The following is a 23910-nucleotide window of genomic DNA, read 5'->3' as shown; positions in this document are numbered from 1 at the left end:
TAGATGCAAAGTATGTAATTTAACTTTGCATCATGATTGTAGTGAAGCTTTTCATGCTTGAATATTTCAATTGAAATAAACTGTATTTGTAAAAGAAATATAATGTATATTTTATATTAAATAAATTATAAGTAAAGTGATTTGTAGAGTTATCAAACATTATACAGCTAAAAATTAATCCTGCGCTCCACTCAAAGGAAACATCACACAAGTACAATCCTACACACTAAATATCCGTAGTCTTATTTCGCTGACGTTGCGAGAATGCAACATTCGCTTTTTCCACAGGTAAGAGCATTTTTTTTTTTTACACTCATGTCCATAAATTAAGGATAATGCAAAATCAGGCAAAAGAAGAGTTAGAAGCAAAACAAATTTGACTTATTTGTAAAGCTTATTTATTAAACAAAAGGTAAAGAGCAAAGAAAGATGCTATATGTTTGATATTATTAAAAAAAATAGCGATTTTTTCTCCCTGGAGCAAATTACAAAAAAAACCTATTTACAAAAAACCAATATTGCATGGTTGGTATGATTGTTAATACATTTTATGTCTCCCAGACAATGCAATACAGTCCGTACAATACCTAGGCATGCTGAGTATCAAATTATCAATCTGATCTTGGGGGAATATTACACCACTCAAGCAATGCTCTCCGAAGTTCCGGTAGACATGTAGGAGGAGGTTAACGGGCTGCAACTCCTCAGCCAAGCATGTCCCACATCTGCTCTTCTGGATTCAAGTCCGGTGAGAATGCTGGCCAGTCCATACGGCAATATCCTCCGATTGAAGGCATTCACTTACGATGTTTGCATGGTGAGGACGGGCGTTGTCATCCATAAACACAAATTGTGCGCCCATGGCATCCCGAAACAAATGTACATGTTGTTCCAGAATGACGTCCCGATAGATTTGGCTTGTCATGGTTCCAATTTGAACATGCAGGTCAGTTCTGGAACCCAGAATAATTCCACCCCAAACGAGCACTCCTGCACCACCGTTACGGTGTCGTTCAATGATGTTTTCTTGGTGGTAACGGGTACCTGGAGCTCTCCATATGAAAGTCCGGCGAGAATCAGACTGTAAGCTAAACCTGGACTCGTCGGAAAACATCACACAAGCCCACTGTTGCGGTGTCTACAATGCATGCTCTCTACTCCAGGCGACAGTGAGTTGCAGTAAGTGGAATGCATCTGACAGGTCTACGAGCATATAGACCAATCTGCCCTAAGCGTCTGTACACGGTCTGCCTTGAAATTGTCGTACCAGTGGCTGAGGAGAGCTGATGAGACAGGTCTGATTCTCTGCTCCGCCTGTTTCTTTTGGCAGTAACTGCCAAATACCGGTCCTCATTCGGCATTGTAACTCTGGGGCGACCTGTGCTGTAACGTCTACTCACATTACCATCATCTTGGAATCGTTGCCAAAGCCTGGAGATGACACTCTGGGCAATTCCAAGTTCGTCTGATACTTCCATTTGGGTACGCCCACATTCCAGATGGCTGATAATTTTACCACGTAAAAAATCATCCAAATGCGTCCTTTGTGTCATAACTATTCAGTCATTGCACTGAAATGCTTATAAAGCACCTGTGAACAATTTTACTTCTTTGCCTGTATTCCTTATATATCACTCTCTTACACTCTTGTCATTGTGACGTACCATCGGTGTCATCTGGTTACTTCCTGAAATTTGCATATGATTCTTGAAGATGTGTGTAGTGATTTTACAGGTGATCTTTTTATTTTAGAGTTCGATTTCCGTGTAACTCCGAATTATCCTTAATTTATGGACATGAGTGTATTTTCAATGTAAATTTATGTTATAAATGCCTAATTTTATATTTGTTATTATTTTCATGACAAAAGAATCATTCCTTGTATCATTCCTTTGGAGGTTAATGGGTTAACCATGATTTAATTCGCAATCATAAAAGGCGTTATCTCTGTTGTTGCGAAGCTTAGTTTCTCTAGATTGGCAACAAATCCACTATTTGGCCAAGTTTGAAATGTAAACAAACATATCTGCCATCGCAAAATTTATTAGCCTTAGCTGCACTTATAATACTCTTAAATTGTTGATAACTCCACAGATACAGCATGCAGATTTAGTAAAGGCATAAAAACCAGATAAGAACAATATAATTCAATCATTTTTAAAGCAAAAAATGCACAACTTACAAACATATATGATTAAAAAAACTGAGCTCACTGAGCCAAGAAAGAGAGTGGATATATATATACATATATTTATAAAATTTTTTTGTGGCCGATTGCAAACAAAATACGAGGTGCACATCTACATGTTAGAACAGTCCTACATACAAAATTTCATCATTCTGAGGCTACTCGTTTTTGAGTTATGCGAGATATGCACGTATGTATGCACAGGCACCATGAAAAATTCTCTTCAGAATTCATTTAAAATCAGTTTTATAATCCTTTTGGGGGAAAAGAGTCCTTTTCTGTCCTTACTTGCAGAAGTCACGCAAAAACGTCATTAAATTGCATTCGATACAGTCAAAATCGATATTTTCGTTGAAATATCATACCCGATATTTTTCTGGATTACAATACTTCCTTTTTACTTCTTACAAGGAAGTAAAAAGGCAAGAGAAAGATAACTGTTTATCAAATGCATTTGTTTCCCACTCACGTACATCCTACAAACCTGGAAACACACTGCTTGGAAACATCACAATGTTATCGTTCAACAGGCATAATTTTTGGCAGAAATACCCATGGTGTGTCCTGATGAAGCACAGAAAATGCTTTATGCGTAATGCATTATGTGAGACTCATTACTCATGTATTACATTTTATTTTGTATATTTATGTGATCCAATTGTTTTAAATATCAAAATTAAGAATACATTTTTTAACCACTTGCATTAAAAAGACATGCCACACACATCGAGATGCTTTTGTCTCAAACTGCGCACAAAAATGAAAATTACGTGGTGCACACGTCGCCTAACAACAAGATTGTCTATTTCTTGAGTTACAGCTCTGGATTGCACTTGCAGACGGGGAGCAGCGTAAATGAGACACTTTACCACTTGTTATATTGTAGCGCACGGCACCACAATCATGAAGTTTAGTCGTAGCACAAGTGGTTAAATCTCCTTAGCGTATTTAACAGCATATACATGACACAAAGCTGCTACTTACTTCAGATCCAGTTCTGACAAGGTAGAGAACATGGATTAATGCGGCTATAAGGTATTTCTCTCGCCGTCTTAGTATGTCTTCATGGTGTAGTGGTCAGCATGCTCAGAGCGTGTATTTCGAGAGGTCCATGGTTTGAGTCCCGGCGAAGGCATTGCTCATTTTTTATTTCTCCTGCTTTGAGATAACCTAATGACTCTATAGTGGTGCCCAAAGTAAAAAAAGTGGTGGATGATGATTCTCCACCACCAGGATTTGGCGACTAGGGTCTCCTAATCCCCAATTCCCCTTTAAAAGGGTAGGTATATAAGGTATTTCACCTGCCTTCTTAGCATGCCTTTGTGGTGTAGTGATCAGCACACTCGGCGCATATTCAAGAGGTCAGTGGTTCAAGTCCCAGTGAAGCTCATTTTTCATCTATCTTGCTTCAAGATAACCTAATGACTCTACATCGTATTGTTTAACTGTGGACATTTCAAGTTGGCAATTCTAACTGAGAAGCTGTGGTAAATGTCAGTTTTCTAAGCGAAGAAATAAGAATTCTTTGCCAAAACATCTAATTTTTTCAGGTGTACAAAACTAAACCGGAAAAAGACTAATATTTTCTCTAATTTAAAATGTTAAATTAAATTCGTGATGTTTTTATGATTAAATAAGTTACAGTGCGAGACTTTCTTCTAGAATTTTTCTTTTTTCAAATAAACAGAAATAATATCAAATAAATTATTACGAAAAGATGCAAGTGTCATATGAAGTTTCATATCAACCAAACTGATAATATCTTACTACCTTTCCACCATCAAGATGAAAATTCCTTTTACTAGAAAATTCACTCCCTAATATTAGAATATGCTGGTTTTTCTATTGTCTTCATGTTTACGGTGTTTAGAGCATAAGTAAATATTTACTTTCATTACCTTTAATGAGCAACTTCTTTATTGCGCTGCAGAGGAAACATTTTGTGAGAAATTTATATTCAAGAGAAAAAGGAAAAGCGCACACTATATACACGGGTTAGAACAAGATCATGCATTCTGAAGAAAAGGGATATAATAATAAAAAAATATTTCAAATTAAAATGGATATCACATACAGCTGATATAGTGAGTGATCATTATAATCAGCATTGACTTCATAACTAGAAAATTTAGTACCTTTTATGAAACTGCAAGACTATTAAAATTGTTTCAAATTAATTTAAATAATACAATTTTATGCAAAATATAAGGATAATCTTTTAAGAAATTCAATGACTAGGAAGGGGGAAAATAGCAAAATATACAATATTAACATCTATTTGGTAAAATGGTATTATTCAGTTTCAGCATTGAGAAAGTAAACATATTTAAAATGCAGAATTGTATTGATTATGTGATTATTACAACCACCACACTTACCAATCAGAATGCAATTTACTTTTATCTAGAATTACAAATACACATTTGACTCTAAAACAATGAAAACAACAATAATATTAATAAATAAGTATATATATATATATATATATATTTAATTAATATATATATATACACGAGTATTTACCTAATGAGTGGGCAGCAGTTGTCTTCGAACTAAAAAATCTCCCTAGTCCTAGGTCACCGAGCTTAACAACACCCTCAGCAGTAATAAATACATTGGCAGGTTTGATATCTACAGAAGACAAACCAGAAATATTTTTAGAAAAGCAGAGTTATATATGCAGTAGAATTTTGATAATTTATGCATCTTGAGATGAAAGGTATTGCAGATTACAGGTTACTCTATAGTTTACAATATTTTCTTTCTGAGTTTTACATTAAATCTGAATTGTTTCCCCACAAATAACTAATTAAATAATTATTTAATCCATATTTATTGAATATAAAACTAAACATTACATTACAGCTATTACATTAGTTTAACATATACATATCAATTGTATATAATGTTTACACTATATGAATGCAAAGGTGTGTAAGGAAAAGAACTGAATTTTATGAGTCTTTTAAAATAAATTTTGCTTGATATGAAAGTTGGATTAAAATTAAGCAGTTTAGAGTCTTAGGGAATTCAGTGAAATGAAACGTTTTTGACAATCATTAATCAACTTTTTAAGGCTTCAAAACACTTTTCCCTTGACAAGTTCTGTTTGAAGCGTTAAACAAAGGAGATTAAAACTTTTATTTTATTTGGTTTTGTTGTGTACAAATTCCCCCCCTTTTTTTTAAATTTTACTCCTTGAAGTGAACACTTTTTAATTCCAATTTTGTAATTTTCTTTAATTTGTGGTTTACCAGTTTATAATGTAACCCAGAGAAATTAGGATGGACCTTCAAAATTTTTAATACGGAATTTTATTCTTTTTCATTCAGATTTTTTGATTTATTATATATATAGTGTCACAATTTTTTTTTTTTTTAAATTTAATGGTACTGAATTTCACTTCTTTTGGGTCTTTGTGAAACTGGTTCTAAATTTCTTACTTTTTGTCTCTCTCTGTATATAAGAAAACATAATGCATGGGAAAAATTACACATTTGATAGCTGCCTTCTATTAACAGCAAAGAATTTGATTTCACTGATAGAGAGCAATGTACCATAAGGCTAGTGGCCCATCAATGCTTGACTGAGAAAGACTAGCGAGTGTTACTTGATAAATTCAAACCTAACAGAGCAGACTGGGACAACTTTCAGGTTTACTCTATATGGCATATAAATTTGAGCTTGTTTAGATTAAAAGTCCTCCAACAAAATCTACATCTATAATAATAATCATAAACAGAATAGCATTGAAAATGACAATGAATAGCTTCTGCTGATATACACCATGAACAACTACTTTTATACTATAATTATTGTATATGAATAATGCATTTGTACGCAAGAGCTCTAACTGCGACTTTCATTGCTGTTATAACAGTATAGAACTTATTCAGTCACAAAAAATTTAATTAAATATCTGGCAAAATAATGTCCTTGTGATGTATTTTTAAGCAAATTATATTGCAGTTGTTGTTCAATTTTTATAAATTTTAAAAAGATTTATGGACTCTTAATAATGTTTGAGGATGGCTGGTCTAAAGTTTTGCAAGAAATCTCTAATGTAATAAGGATTAAGAATACTCTTCTGTTATCAGGACCGGATTCAGAAATGTATGCATGCACGTGTACATGTATGTAAGTGAATACATGTGTGTGTGTACACACATGTACATACAGAGGTATACATGCATACATTTGCTGCAGACCACACAGAGATAAGAATCCCTGCAGTTAATGAAGCTTTTACAATACTTCCAAGCTTTTACAATGTGTCACACGATATGTTTCTGACATCACAGACATAATTCATTCCAGTTGACAGTGCAAGAGACATAATCACAACTAGTGTCAGGAGATCTTAGTGTTCTGTACTGTGTCTATCCTCAAAGCCTCATGATTTTAGGAGGGCTGAAAAACCAATGATTTTGTTTTCCTCTGATATCATTTCACGACATAACGAATCAGAGGATGTAAAATACAACAGAAAAATTAAGAAGGCGTGGCAAAATCCGTCTGAAGATTTTTTCTATAGTGACAACATGCTAGAAGGCTCCTGAACTCTTGACTAGAGAGACCCAGAATGCTCTTGCTCTCAACTAGAGACCCTCGTTAGCAGGCTCTTCCCACTATGAGGACTATAATTTATTTCAATAACTGTCTATGCTATCTATGAATTACATATATATTTGCAAAGAGCTTATCGTAATTGTAATAAATATGTTTTGAGTTCAATAAGGGAGTAAGTATCACACAATCTCACAAATGCACCCATTCATTATAGGGAGTCAGATGCGTAACCCACCAGACATCCCACAGTGGTGACCAAGGACTGACAACTATATTATTGAAATAAACTATCATGAACTCTTTCAACAGCTATATGGCAATACATTTGGAAAAGCTTCATTAACTGCATCTTCACATAATTGTGAAGTCGCCTAGAAAATCAAACACACAGTGAAATGCCCCATATGGATATTGGGATAAAAACTTTTAATACTAAGAAACACAACTCATACAGCCTGATGTAACACAGTGAATAGTAAAGGAAATACCAAGCTACTGTTGTCGTAAAACCAGCATTTAATCCAGCATTTCTCCGACAACAGTCCTGAGCGGATCGCAACGCCGATATTCTTCCTGCCATTCCCGTCTTCACCAGAAAATCTGAAAAAGGCATCCATCTTTGCTAAAGGTTTTCTTTAAGACAGAAGCATCTAATTCTCACTTTAAACTGTGTTGGTGTTTGTGATAAAACTGTAAAGTGATTTTGTATACAGCATCATATATTCAGTGATTTGTGTGTGCTTACCATGTGCTTCATATTCAACTGTGCTTCTTTAAAAAATATTTTCCGCAAGTGCCTGCTGTTTCACCAAAATGAATGGATGAAAACAAGAACATGGGGTATGTTTATTTCCCTTCTTCACTTATTTTGATTTGCTTATATATAACACAGTTAAACACAGCTGATTGGGTGACACCACTGACCTTTTACTGCCTACGAGACTGAGACGAAATTCTCCTTCCCTTTTTTTGGGGAGGAAGTGAATGCTGTTTGGGGAAAATGATCGAACTGCATGAAATTGTAACTGATCAGGTTCATAGAACAGCCATGAAAATACCTCCCATTTGAAAATCAAATATCGCCTTATGGTTAAGACAATCTGAGATCCAATCTGATCTGGCTGCAATTACCAATGATAACACAGAATTTTCGCATATTGTAGCAAATTTAGACACATCAACTTTACCACATGTCTCAGATTTAATCTTAACACCTCCTTAAACTAACAAATATCTAATAATAAAAAAAAAAAAAAAAAAAAAGACTAGTTCCAAGAGTCTGAAGTACAGCAAATCAATAAACTTTTATCAGAATTACAATTAGGTGCCCAAAAAAACCTAGTTTTCTTTTGAAACAAATGAGAGAGATAATTTCAAACAAAATACTTGATGACTTCCTAAAAAATCTGTGGATACAAAGACTTCCTTCCAATATCCAAGCAATTTTATCTGCTTTCCATGCAGATTTAAATTGTCCATCCCAGATAGCAGATGAGGTGTCAGAAATCACAAATAATGCACAACTCATTGTTTGTGCAGCGTCAAATATTGAACAAAAATCACTAAGCTTAATGGCCAAACAAATAGAGACTCTCACTAAGCAAGTTGAACAATTGTCTCGAAAACAATATAATAAAAATCCAAATTACTGCAATAACCACAATCGTTCAAACAGTAGGCAACGTAATTTGCATGCAATTAGTTATTGTTATTATCACTAGAAGTTTAAAGCTGATGCTCATAAATATATTTCTCCATTCTCGTTTCAGGCGAAAAACTAAATTCCGCTGCTATTTCGAAAGAATTCATGGATACTGGAATAGCAGCAAACAATTCCAACATATTAGACATATATGACAGGCATACTAATATGAAGTTTCTTGTTGATACAAGTAATGAGATTTCCTGCCTTCCGGTATCAAAAGGAAAGCATATCACTGCTACTACTCTACAGCTATTTTCCGCAAATAATACTAAAACTAAAATATACGGCATTAAAGCAACTAACTTTTGATCTCAGCCGAACTTTTAAATGAGATTTCATAACAGCTGATATTTCCATTCTCATAACTGGTGCTGATTTTCTCACCCATTTTGGATTACCAGTCGGAAAGAAAAGAAAAAAAAAAAAAAAAAAAGAGAAGAATTATAGATACATTAACACCTCTCACTACAAGTGGCAAATTAGAGCACAACACTCAGGTGAATGTTAAGACTGTTTCCGAATGCTCTCAATATTACCAAATTCTTAGACAATTTCTCGAACTAACTAATCCTTCAATTCACAGCAAAGCAATCAAACATGACACAGTTCATTATATTGAAACTAAAGGACAACCAGTCAACTCCAAAGCAAGATGGCTCTGACCTGAAGTTTATCACAGAAAAAAAAAAAAAGTTTGAATTTATGATAGAACAAGGAATTTGACAACCCTCTAAGAGTAACTGGTCATCATCTCTACACGTAGTACATAAAAAGCCTACTGGCATTAGACCAGTTGTAGATTACAGAGCACTTAATTCAGTTATGGTTTTTGATACATATCCTATTCTACATCTACAAGATTTCACTCAATCTCTTCATGGCAGAACAGTATTTTCTAAATTAGACATTGCAAGGGCTTATCATTATATACCCATCTATGAAAAGCACATACCTAAAACAGTGGTAATTACCCTTTTTGGTCTTTTTGAATCCTTATTTAAATTTTGGACTAAAAAATGCCACTCAAGCATTCCAGCGTTATTTCATGCATAAAGTGTTAAGTGGACCAGATTTTTGTTACACATACTTAGATGACATTCTAATACTCTCAGAAAACGAAACACTTCATAAACAACACATTTCCAAAGTTTTTCACAAGCTAAATGAATATGGACTTAAATTAAATACTTCAAAATGTGTTTTCAGGATTCCTGAAATAGAATTCCTAGGCCATTTAATAATCAAGGATGGCACTAAACCTTTACCAGAACAGGTGAATGCAATCCTTGAGTTTCTTATTTAAATTTTGGACTAAAAAATGCTGTTCAAATGTTTTTGTGTTTCATGCACAAAGTGTTACGAAGACTAGATTTTTGTTACACATACTTAGATGACATTCTAGTATTCTCAGAAAATGAAACACTTCATAAACAACACATTTCCAAAGTTTTACACAAACTAAATGAATATAAACTTTTTGAGGGTTCCTGAAATATAATTCTTAGGCTGTTTAATAGGCACTAAACCTTTATCCGAACAGGTGAATGCAATCCTGAACTTCAAGAAACCAGAAAATGTTAAAGACTTAAGGAAGTTTTTATGCTTACCAAATTTTTACCATAGGTACCTGCCACATGCAGCACATAATCAATCACTACTCAGTGAATATTTAAAAGGTTAAAAAAAAGAATGACAAAGGCAAAATTCCTTGGTCATTGCAAACAAGTGAAGCTTTTGAAAATGCTAAACAATTAGCAAATGCTACATTATTAGCACATCCTTCACCAAATGCATCTACCATTCTTAAGTCGACGCATCTGACTACGCAATTGGTGGATCTCTTAAGTTACTAAACAAGGACTTGAACCCCTAGCCTTTTTCTCTAGAAAGCTCACGACCACTGAGGCAAAATACAGTGCCTATGATAGAGAATTATTAGCAATATACTCATCCATTCGCAAATTTAGATACATGCTAGACGGACATTAGTTTACAGTATTTACTGACCACAAACCATTAGTATTTGTTTTCAAACAAAACCTGGAAAAATGCTCTCCACCTCAAACTCGTCAACTAAATTTTATTTCTCAATTCACAACTAATATTCAGTACATTAAAAAAAGCTGATAATATTATTGCTGACACATTATCTCGCATGCACAAAATTAAAATTATTGGTCCCATTGACAATAAAGAAATTGCTCAAGCACAATCAAGAAATGACGAGTTAAAAAAAAAATACTTAACACTAACACTTCTTTGCAAATGAAAAAAGTTAAGCTCCCAAATTCAGAAGTAGAATTATATTGTGACATATCTACTGACATAGCAAGACCTTTAATTCCCAAGGCATTTTAAAAACTGTGTTTTAATGGTGTACATAATTTATGGAATAAAGAGCAATTGTGATCTAAAGGGTAAAAAAATTTACCAAAAAAAAAAAAAAACTTAATATTTATTTGTTTACTTTATTAAACATTTCTTTTAATGCGCACATGTGTAAAGCATACATTACGCATAGTTGAAATTAGAAAATTGCAACTAGAAAATTATTTAATGTGTATTCGTGATATTCATAATGATGAGAAATTTGATTTAAATCATATCAAAGACGGTGTACATCAAGATGAAATAGTACGTTTAGTAAGGAATTATAAGCTGAATAAAATAAAAACATCTGCCCTGAAGATAAGGATAGTGCTGACAGATCAACTTCCAGTTCATTGCACGCCACGACGTCTCCCCCCCCCCCCGCAGAGCAGTGTGAAACTGATAAACAGACTTTGGAATGATTAGAGAAACAAAGGATATGCTTTTATCCATTTTTTTCAGCAATTCTACTTTTTGTTTGATGGACATCGAAACATGCTTTTGCTTTGTAGATCCTTTGGCAGCTCCAGAATCGGAAATTCTTTTTGACATAATCGAAAGTTCAAGCTTACTTTTATAAAATTGCTCTAACAGTCTGCAAAAAATAATAAGCCGGATTCAATTAGAAGATTAAGGATCAACGCAATCTGCAACATTACCTGAACTAGATAATTAGATAATTTTAGCGTAGCTTATACCGTCTGTTATACATTAAATGCGCATGTGTAAAGGTATTATACGCATGCGTAAACGCATTATATGTTTATGTATGCGCAGAAATTTTGTAGCTTTGAGGTCCGGATTATAGATCATTCCGGATTATGGACGTCCGGATTAAAGACTTTTGACTGTACTTCTATTTCCTTTTTCAGAAAATCTGCATACATGCTTGATGAAGAACACAGTAAAAATTAGCAATTAACATGAGTTAAACAAACATTGTTCTGAGAACTTTCTATGAGATAAGAATTATCCCCCACTCTTGTAAAACTGCAATGCAGACATTTATTAGACATAAATGCCATCTCTACTGTCTAAGATGAGGAAAGGGGAAGCAAACAAACAAACAAAATTTGCCTTTAATTAGAAAAACTTGCAACAGCTAGATCGGATCATAATGCTTTTAAGAATGCAAAGTTATGGGTTATATTATTGATGATGTATCTGTGAGCATCGCCTAATAAGAAAGTAATAAAAATGACAAGAATTTACATAGAGCACTGAATTAAAAGCGTTTAGCCTGAGAGCAAATTTTTTACATTATAATAACTGATTAATGTTTCAATTACCAATTATGATTATAATACATATACTTTAATATACCTCTATGCATTACTCGCTTTGAATGCATATGCTCTAAAGCTCCACATACTTGAACAAAATACTTCCATATTGTTTTTTCTGGTATTAAACGCTGCTGCTTCTTGAAATACTAAAGGGAAAAATGAAAAGAAAAGACTTCATCATCTACATTATCCAAAAAAGATTAAGTTTTGGTTAATGTAAAAATTTATACATGAATAAAATATATAAAAATATAGTATTTCTGTTAATATTGCTTGCAAAATTCTAAATCAAAGGAAATATTATGACTTTATAGTTTATCTATAATTCATGCAAAGGAAATAATGCTGAAATCTGCAGATTTCATTAACCAAAAAATACACAAATTTCAGTCATTGGTTCCCTTTCCATTGCTTGCTATTTTTTGTTTTTAACTTAGTCATAGTTTAAGGAAAAGGAAAAGTACAAATAATGTAAAGCATTTTATAACCCTGATATCTGAAGTTCATCAGTGTCTTGATCAGTGATTTTTAAGACAGCTAGTTACATTTTGCAGCAATTACATATTATTTAGAATTTATTAATTTATGACAACATAAATAACACACATAAGTGACTATTCTACTATCTCTCTTTTTCAATTTCACAATTTCTTCCTTATCAATAATTACTGAAACCCAACACATAGCAGTAAATTGATAAAGTGCAAAAATATGCAATTTCACTCATATGATCCCTTTGTAGGGATTTATATTTATTTTAACTAACAATTTAAATATTGAGTTTAGACCTTTCCCGAAAGCCTTCATTCCCCTAATTGTCAGTTCCAGAATAATTAAATGTTGTAGCGTGCTGAAGGAAATGCAAATTTTTCTACTTTGAAGGAGGTAGTTAAAAGCTGAGTTTTGGTAGAAGAAAGGGAGAGTTAGGCTCTAACCACCATCTCTGCTATAGGTACATTTGCTTATAGCTGGTTCAAATGGCTTAATTGCATTTAACTGCTGCCAAAAGCTTCAAATGGGGTTTAAGTTACGGGATCTCGCTGAGCCCTGTAGTCTAGGTCTATTGTTTGTTAATATCTTCAAATTTTAGTTTAATTACATGATTTTCAGTTACTGACCAAGCAAAGGCAAAGTTTGTTAGCATTGGGCTGATGCATTGTAAATTTTAAAGAGTTAATAAAGGGTACCTTAACCCTTCCCCTGCGTAGTTTCCTGTTACTCCAGTATACAGACAGAAGTTCATTCACAGGACTCTACAACTTTAATAAAGTAATCCAAGAATTAATATTTTAAATTTTGCTTAAGTTCTGCAGATGATAAACTGAAGCTGAAAGGTCAAATATGGAACTGAATTCTATCAACAAGAAATTTCTTTACCTACTTGATGATCAACCAAACTGGTGTGTATTCTCGTTTTTCCAATTTCTTGTTTACATACTAAAGGCAAATAATGAATTTTGTCGAATCATAACAAACTGATTTTGTTCCAATATGGACAACAAGAAAACTAAAGCTCTGCCTTATGGCAAAGTATTAACAGATGATTTATTTAGAAATAGTGGTAAATGTACAAAGTGACTCACTTTACTCGAATATTTTTTTAGGGGGGGGGAACTTAGAGATATAGAGTACATTTACTAATTTTCACACTGCTTTTCTTTGATTTCAGGAAATTTTTTAGGGCTTGTTGGAATATGAAGCCTGTTGCAATAGCAGTTTCTAGACCCCACACATTATCCTCTACCTAATAATAGAGCATTGCTTTTGTGAAGAACATTCTAGAGGAAACAAAAGAGAATCAAGGATACAAGTATTGGAATCCTGCACATAAACCACTTGACAACAAGTGGACTCCACTGACAGTATATTTTGAAAAATATCTGTGACTCTATAACATTCAGGGTTTGCATGAGTCAATAATGTCTACAAAATCATAAGCAACATAATACTAAGATGAATGAAAAATCATTTTGTTTTTATTAAAGTTTTCTGAAATGGTCACAGAAACAATAAATATGAATAATCATATTTTGACAATAAAGGAAAATTTAACATATTTTATGATTTTGAATGCTATTTGTTAAATGTTCCTAGTGTAACTCTAATTCATTTCTTGGGTTTAGACGTAAAAATTTTGGAAATACTGATTTTATTTTTTTGGAGCCATCTAAGTATACACTGCTGACAAAAGTAGTAAAATGAAATGGTTCCAGATCTATACTACAGGTACAATGAGATATTCACTTAATCCTCTTCACTTTATTTTTTCCTATTTTTAACATGAAATGTATAGGGAGATAATTTTATTTTCCTTTAGAAAGGCAACCACTTGCAGTGATATATTTGTTAGGTTAAAAAATATAAAAACATATGCTCAAAAAGTGATGGAATAAAAAATATTATTACGTATTAGCTGTCTGATATCAGTAATACCCGATTCCTCACATTCAGTGAGCAGAAAAAACAACTTTTATTCTATATTACATCTGTTTTGATGTCTGTAGTTTCTCAATTCCTTTCTAATGTTCCACATTTGCGAAAATAAAAATATTTCTGAAGAACAATATTCACAATATTTCTAAAATGTTTAATTTACACAAAATACTTGCTTTTTAGTTAATGAGAAAATAACACATGTTAAAAATCATAAAAAGGATAATTTTTATCTGATAGAATAGTACAAAATGTTAATCTTAAGTTAAGAGTTTGCCTAGGTATTACTATAAACAAATATTGTTAGATCAAAATTACCTTTATCATTCTTGATAAATCACCTGCATCAGCCAGATCCAAAACTATATATAATTCATTGTCATCAATAAAGGAAGCTAAATATTTTATGACATTAGGATGATTAAGTTGCTGGCAGAAAAAAAAAAAAATTAGGATATTACTATATTATACCAATAAGCGTTCCTATAACAAATATTTAAATAAATACTTGAGATAACCAATTGAAAAGCAGCAATCATTAATTTATTTAAAAAAAATCAAAATAAATATTCCACTAATTCTTAATTACTTGAAGTAAGTTAATTTCCTTCATGCAATCCAATCTTGCTTTTGAATCCATCATCTCAGAAATCTAAATAAAAGAAAACAAGAAAAAGTATAAATTTAATATTATATTATACACATACATATAAATACCATAAATAAGCGAATAAACAAAAAGAACGATAAATCTGACTGACTATTCATTTACTAGCAAAGGAAATGGATTTTGGGTCAATAAATTCATACACTAGAAAAAGCATTCTTTTATAATTAAATTTGACATGAGCAATGAGATAAAACAAGGAATTGATTACAATTACAGTCAAAAGTCGTTAATTCGGACCTCAAAGCTACAAACTTTCTGCGGATGCGTCAATACGGCTGTGAATATGCGTGTGCACGTGCGCAAAATACGTTTACGAATGTGCGTTTAATGTATAATGGACGGTATAAGCTAAGCTAAAATTATCTAATTCAGTTAATATTGCAGATTGCGTTGTTCCTTAATCTTCGAATTGGATCCGGCTTATTATTTTTTTGCAGACTGTTAGAGCAATTTTATAAAAGTAAGCTTGAACTTTCGATTATGTCAAATAGAATTTCTGATATATATTTATTAATATGTAAAGGATCTACAAAGCGAAAGTATGTTTCGAAGTCCATTAAACAAAAAGTGGAATTGCTGCAAAAAATGGAAGTACAAAACTAGTGCTACAGTACAAAACTGTTACATTTAGTACGGTAAAGAGATGTCTATGGCACAACTTATCAGGATATTTAGTACAGCTAGAAATAACATAAATGCTGAATTTTATGAAATGAAATATTGAGTGAATGAATTAATGATCAAGTTATGTGCATAACACACAAATTTGAGTGCATAAACATAGAATTCCACAACACGTGTGGAATTTGCATTTTTGAAATTGAATAGCCATTTGTTTTGGTCATAACGAATTGTAATAAAAATGTAGAGTTGGCTATCTTATTTTCATTACGTTGGAATGTATCTCGTTGTAACCAGGGCCAGCTTTATGTATAAGCTACATAAGCTATAGCTTAGGACACCCGAAAAAATTAAAATATAGTATAAATAGTATTAAAATATACTATAACAGACTTATAAAGGGCTCCATACTCAAATAGCTTAGGGCATTATAAAGTCTAAATCTGGCACTGTTTGTAACAACAGTTCTCTGCCAAAAACATTCTCAATAAAGTTAGAGAAAAAATTGAAAGCAGTACCTTTAGTGTGGCTAGTAATCAGCACCCAAATCTATATTTTCTGCCAATGTTTTGGAAGTTTTTCAAAGTCTTTGGCCCAGAAATTTGGTGACAGTGAGTCCAAAAACAGATCAATCTCATTTCTGATGTCCTGTGCAGAATGAAAGATAGCACAAGCAAGCTGTAGCTCCAGGTGTGAAAAAAGGTAGAATTCCAAAGGAATGATTTCGGGGCTATATAGTGGGTGTGGCAAAAGATCCCATTCGAGTGCATACAGAGTCCAGCCAGCGAATGCAGACAACATGTGGTCTTGTATTATATTGATGGAAAATTACCTTTTTGTGCCGGAACTTATTTCGATGTTTTTCCATGATAGCAGCGTCAACATGGACTAGCATCTCATTGTACAGCTCACTGATATGGGTTTTACCCTTTTCTATATAATCTTCGTGGATAATACCATGACAATACTACCAAATAAAAAGCATAATCTTTTTATTAGCCAAATTCCACAAAATGCGGCACTGCAGATGGGCACAGACCAACCCCCTTTTCGGACTGCATTGTTGAAGTAAATCCACTTTCATCACAAGTGACAATGCGGTTGAAAATTTTGTCCTTGTGCTGATATTCAAGCAGATTATTGTAGGCTCAAACACGTCTGTCCTTATCTGCCTGAATCAGCTCATGCGACACCCAACGATTGAACTTGTATGTCAAGTTTATGCGATGCATAGTGCAACTAATGGACATGGTACAAGTGTCTAATTCCTTAGCAAGCTCTCGAGTGGTTGCATACTGATCTTCCGCAAAATGTTCTCACTGGTGGGCCTCATCAACATCAGTAGACCGGCTAGAGCACTATATTTCTCAAACATCCTCGTTTTTGAATTTTTGGTACTAAACCTTCAGAGTGTCCTATGATACAACAGTAGATAAACAACAAATAGATAATTAGATAATATTAGCTTAGCTTATACCGTCTGTTCTACATTAAACGCACATGAGTAAACGTATATGCGCATGCGCAGAAAGTTTATAGCTTTGAGGTCCGGATTATTGATCATTCCGGATTATGGACGTCTGGATTAAAGACTTTTGACTGTACATGATTTGGTGACATTCTGTAGCTGACTTTTTGCAACAGAACTGATGAATGATGTCATTAAATGAGAGTAACTGAGAACAGTAAATTATGGCTCTAATCTGTTAACAGGATAGCTCTATTTCTGATACCTTGTACTTAATAATAACAATACTGGTTGATCTTTAAATTATGATAACTTGGCGATTTTTTGGCGAAAATTTGGCGACCAACTCTGCTACAGCAACCCTCTATTTTTTTTTTCCCCGCCATTTTGTCTTCACGACAATAAAGACATGTTTCTTTTCTTTTTATTTACTGAACAATTTTTCCAACAATCTACTAGCCGAATTACACTTATGCTAGAAATTTTACGTAACAAAACTGCTTAATCATGATAAATATTAACTGCAAAATTGGAAAAAAGTGCACAATCGCAAACTCCTTGCACATTTTTCAGAATAGCACACACACATAAACCATTTACACGTCGACTTATTTTTACTTAAAAAAACATCCCAGAATTGCACAAAAATGGCATTACACACACTCTTAACTTTATCCATCTACACTATTTTCTCATAAATTACAAAAATTTGCACGAAAATGCAAAAAAATTCTCTGAATCTTTAAACTCTGTAAAAAGCACATATATGAAATTACCTGATCGCGAAAAAGTATATACCTTTTCCAAGGATGAACATTTCCACGTATAAAATAAATAAAATATCCAAAAACTTTTACCTCTAAATTATCTATTATATTATAAACGTCACCAACGAATTCATACCGCAAACATTACAAATGGTTACAAATACTTAGTGTCATATATTTAAATTACTTCTATGCACGTTTACTTCAACTGAAACGTATACCAAATTCCTACAAACATAAAATTCACAAAATAACTATCATTTAATTAAAATATCACTAAACCATGTACACGTCGACTTATTTTTACTTAAAAAAACATCAAAGCATTGCGCACACTCTTCACTATATCCATGTACACTTGCTTTTTTCTCATAAATTAGAAAAATTTCACGAAAATGCATGAAAATTTTGTGAATCTTTAAATCCGGTAAAAAGAACATATATGAAATTACCTGATCACAAAAAGTATATATCCTTTCCAAAGATGAACATTTCCACATATAAAATAAATAAAATACCCAAAAACTTTTACCTCTAAATTATCTATTATATTATAAACGTCACCAACGAATTCATACCGCAAACATTACAAATGGTTACAAATACTTAGTGTCATATATTTAAATTACTTCCATGCACGTTTACTTCAACTGAAACGTATACCAAATTCCTACAAACATAAAATTCACAAAATGACTATAATTTAATTAAAATATCACTAAACCATGTACACGTCGACTTATTTTTACTTAAAAAAACATCCCAGAATTGCACAAAAATGGCATTGCGCACACTCTTCACTATATCCATGTACACTGCTTTTTTCTCATAAATTAGAAAAATTTCACGAAAATGCATGAAAATACTCAACGTATTCTACTCAAATGTATTCCAAAACACTACAAACATATAACTCACAAAATCACGATCATTAAATTAAAATATAATTAAATTAAAAAACACTACTTAAAATATAAAATAAGCACATACATTTAATTAATAAAAATTAGATTACAATCCTAATTACTTTAAACTAAATCATTGCTAATAACAATTTTCCAATAAAATCATATTAATTTATTTACTCTTTACATTTAAAACAATGCATAAAAATAATATCCTCAAATGATTAAAAATACTAACTTACCTAATCTTCAGAATCTTCATTACATGGCACGCACACTTCCACTGTTTCACACAACACACAATGAAGCTTAATACAAAATAATATAGTACTACAGTTTTCCAAATTCCTCCCCCTTTTCCGATTAAAGAACTGTAATTCGTCCATTAATGTCACATGACATATCTCATGATCTCTCATTTCCCTCACACAAAATAATGAGGAATCGGAACTAAGTACTTCTCACATTATTACCAAAGTCTTAGGTAGTAACCTTTATCACCTCCAAAATGTCGCCAAACTACCAGTTACCATATTCCAAAGATCAGCCACAATACTTTTTTACGAATTTCACAACACAGTGTTCTAAAATAAGTCTCTTTTTTTCAAATGCCAAAAATCATTTGACAAAATATTATTAAACATGTCATTACGAACTGTTTGTACAGACAATATTTGCAGTGGGATGAAACTTTCGCTAACTATATTAATTTTTTATTTTATTTTATTTTATTTTATTTTATAAATTTATTTTTTTTTTAAATTTTTTCATATTTTAAGTCTACATATATTGGAGAATTGAAAAATGCACATTTTCTTTCTAGAAAATATTTTTGTATAGATTTTTATCACGAGAAACTAAGTTGCCAGAAAAAACAATTTCAGATGTTAACACCAAAAAAAAAATTTTTTTTAAATAAATTTCAGTCGAATTACAGTTAATTTCGATTTATTGCATAATACACTGACTACCAATAAGTATTTGGACACCTATGCAAATGACGATATCTGCGGTCCTAAGGTACATCACGGACTCCGCCGGTATATATCGGATAGGAAACAGCATCGGCTTTAGTCGCATGCAAGATGCCTCGCAGTTCGGAGCTCTCTGATTTCGAGAAAGGTATAATTATCGGGTATCACAAATGTTTCCGATCCTTAAGGGACATATCTAGCGATCTGAAGTACCCAATATCGACAGTGGCCTATGTGATTAAGAAGTGGAAGGTGAGCGGTGATTGTCGGAATGTGCCCCGACTCGGCAGACCAACGAAACTGGGGGATAGAGACCGACGAGTGCTGTTCAGAGAAATTCGGAAGAACCGCACCCAACCGATGGCCCTCATCCGCGAGGATTTTCAACAGGCATCCGGGAGTATTGTTTCAATGAATACCATCCGTAAGGAAGCATATCTGCTTGGTTTTCATGGTCGTGCTGCTGCCCATAAGCCTTTGATCACAAAGTCCAACCGTGCTGCTCGGTTAATGTGGTGCAAAGCACATTGAAATTGGACCGTAGATCAGTGGAAACGGGTTCTTTGGAGTGACAAATCAAGGTTCACCCTTTACCGTTTGGATGGCAGGGTCTGAGTCTGGCGTCTACCTGGAGAACGTCTCCTGCCAGAATGCATTGTGCCAACAGTCAAGCTTGGAGGAGGTGGAATTATGGTCTGGGCGTGTTTCTCCTGGAATGGGCTGGGACCCTTGGTCCCCATTCATGGTAAGCTCAACTCCGATGCCTACTGCACTATTTTGGATGACAATGTGCTTCCTACGTTGTGGCAGTTTTACGGGTTGAACCCCTGTTACTTTCAGGACGACAATGCCATTTGTCATGTTTCGACGTTAACCAAGGCTTGGTATGGTGCCAATGTAGTTCATCGAATGGACTGGCCAGCCCAGAGTTCAGACCTGAACCTTATCGAGAACCTCTGGGACGAGTTGCATCGCGGAATTCAGGGGTGCACTACCCGTGCAAAATCGGTGAAAGAATTTCTATGTCTTCTCCAAGCCGAGTGGAAGAAAATAACACTAGCTGTCATACAAAGACTTGTGGAAAGTATGCCCCGGAGTGTCCACGCTGTAATTACCTCTCATGGAGGCTCTACCAACTATTGATTTTGAATAAAGTTAGTTTTTCTTTTCTATCACAGGTGTCCAAATACTTATTGGTAGTCAGTGTATAAAAAAGTAAAAAGTATAAAATTTAAGAAAATATAAAGCTCTGAGGAAAAAATACCTTAGAAATGCAGTACAGTGTGGCAGAGTTCAAAACAGGGTTCAAAGCAAAGTCCAACTTCACAGTCTTTGAACCAGATTTAATAAATCTAATTATTAATCTAATCAATAAATCTAATGAATAATTCAATAATTTAACTAGCAGCCATTTCTGTAAGAAAAAAGCAGCAAAAAGTGATGTTTGAGCGGCAATACCACGTGTCTTCAAATGCCGCAATTTATTGGACAGCTAATGATATCTGCTAGGGCAAACGTAAACTAAATGTCTAATACTGTATATAATTTATTTCAATGGTTAAACGAGGAAAAAACGGGATGTGCTCCTCAATAAAGGAAGAAAACACCTGCCAGCGGAAATCACGGGATGAGCAGATTTTGCTACATTTGAGTCGCGGAATGAGCAGCCAGAGGGTTAATGCAGCGAAAGGGGTGAAAAGCTATTTCTGGGAGTATGAGTCACCATCTGACAATCCACATAAGGAAGAAAGTTGTTTATTTAGTTTCAGCTTTGGTACAGGGAAAAAATATTCGTTCGTTTAAAAAAAAGCACTAAAAGCAAAAAATAAGTACTAAAAACAAACAAAAAAAAAAAAAAAAAAAAAAAAAAATTAGTGCTTTAGAGAAAAAGTATGCACCTATAAGGGCTCTTATATTTTATTTCCAAATAGAAGGACTTATAAGCACTTGTAAGGACCGCTACGAACCCTGTTTATGCATTACAATGACATAATATTCCTTACGGCATGTAATATGCTATTCTACGAATTTTCAAATGATGTCATGAGTAAAATAATACATTACTCTCAATCTAACTTAACTGGCATTGGGAACTTCCACTAGTATAATATACAGGATGCCCCATAAATGTTGCTACAAGCCTCTGGGAGAGGTAGGGCACATCAAAGGATTAAGAATTGCCTAGAAATGTTACTGTATGCTGCCAGGGGGTGCTGAACAGGAGAGTGCTAGTGGAAAGTGAGTATTGCCTCATTTGAGCTGTAGGCATCATAGGAAGAACATGGAATGCTATACAAATGGAGAGCTTGCAGAAATGCACTTAGTGTATGGGATAGCTGAGGGTAATGGACGAGCCGCTTTATGTACCTATCGAGAGTGCTTTCTCAACCGACATCAACCACACCACAGTTTGTTTGCATATCTACAGGCTATTAAGAAGTGGCAGGGCAAATGAGGGCAGGCCACGATCGATTCGCTCGGTCATTAGGGAAGAAAGTGTGTTGGATAATGTGGACAGTAATCCAAGGACCAGCATACGTGCCATTGCTTCTCAATTAAGAATGTCTCGTACTAGTGCCTAGTGTGTCTTGAATACCGAGTCATTCCATGCCTTTCGTCTCCAAAGGGTTCAGTTCATGACCATCTTAAACATGTGCGTTTCGCACAGTGGTTTCTGCAAGAAAGTGCCTGTGATGTTAATTTACCAGCTTATGCGTTGTTCACAGATGAGGCCACATTCAATAGGGATGGCATATTCAATCACCATAATCAGCATTTGTGGGCTCAAGGAAAACCTAATGTTGTGTGCACCCTGCGGCACAATGACACTGGCTACTGAATTTTTGCCATTAGACACAAATGCCCATACACAAGCATTACGTATGTCAACTTTTATCACTAACAGTATGCATTTATATACACATACATATACAAAAATATAATATTGATCATTTTTTAAAATGTTTATTTCATATAAAGCATACAGATGGTGGTTAAAATAGTATACTTACTTGAACTTTCTTCAATGCAACTAATTTACCATCCAGTTTGCATTTGGCTCGGTAAACCACACTAAACTGGCCTTTACCGATCTTTTTATCAATTTCGAAGTTTGATAGTATTCCATAGATAGAGTCATTTGAAGCTAATTTTGAGATTTCTTCATCAAGATCAGACATTTTTAGTGCCATAAAATCTACATAATAAATAAACCAACCATTGTAAAGGCAGCTTTTTAAAGCAAAATTTTAATAAAATTAAAAATGTACGAAAATTTTGTGAATGTTATACGCTTAATAAAGAAATTTGAATAAAAATAAAAATTATAAAAGTTATTTTCTGCAATATGTACAGCTTTTTAGTTTTATTATATGAGCATAAAAAATTGAAACTGCAGTTTACTAAATTACAATACCATTAAAAAAATAAAATTTTCTCCAAACAAAACAGACTAGGGGTCACAGAATATAAGTTCTGTATTAAAAGATTAATTTTTCATAATAATATACAGACTCCAACATCTTTACAAATGTTTGCTATTTTAAAACACCCAACAATCATCCGCTATTATCTATTTATTTTAGAGCTGGAGCAAACCGCATGTATTCGTTACTGAGTAACGGGTACATCGGTTGACTCGAAGTACCGATTCGGTACTCACAAATTCATTTCGTTACTCGCATCTGTCGTACGATGCGGTTTGTTCGAGTACGAACGATGCGGTTGCTATACGAATACGAATGATGCGATTTCTATGCGAATACGAATGATGCGGTTTCTATGCCAATGCGAATGATACGGTTGCGTTACAATGTGCTCATATTTTTCATAGATAATTTTGAATTTTTTTGGGCATCGGGCAAATTCTTGTTTACATTATGTGTTTTAGTTGAAATACTATTTAGTTTAGTTGTTGATATTTAAGAAGATGAGCAATTTTAATAGCGGGAAGCG

The 23910-nt window shown here is 33.5% G+C and overlaps 1 protein-coding gene across 1 annotated transcript in view; it reads right to left on the bottom strand.

Annotated features, from left to right (window-relative positions):
• LOC118185343 (serine/threonine-protein kinase Nek7-like) overlaps positions 1–23631 on the bottom strand; it is a 32570-nt gene extending 8939 nt beyond the window's left edge. Inside the window, exons 1-6 of the mRNA XM_035355182.2 lie at positions 23372–23631; positions 22968–23152; positions 15141–15203; positions 14870–14980; positions 12156–12264; positions 4712–4819 (exon numbers count right to left, since the gene is read on the bottom strand). Of these exons, the coding sequence (XP_035211073.1) occupies positions 4712–4819; positions 12156–12264; positions 14870–14980; positions 15141–15203; positions 22968–23147 (571 nt within the window). The 5' untranslated portion in view covers positions 23148–23152; positions 23372–23631. The remainder of the gene's footprint in view (positions 1–4711; positions 4820–12155; positions 12265–14869; positions 14981–15140; positions 15204–22967; positions 23153–23371) is intronic.
• Positions 23632–23910: the final 279 nt, after the last annotated feature.

Source organism: Stegodyphus dumicola, chromosome 10 (assembly GCF_044657685.1).
Source record: "Stegodyphus dumicola isolate Sdum_Otavi_A_Nest chromosome 10, ASM4465768v1".
NCBI classification, from domain to species: Eukaryota; Metazoa; Arthropoda; class Arachnida; order Araneae; family Eresidae; genus Stegodyphus; species Stegodyphus dumicola.
This window is presented reverse-complemented; position numbering and strand designations above follow the sequence as displayed.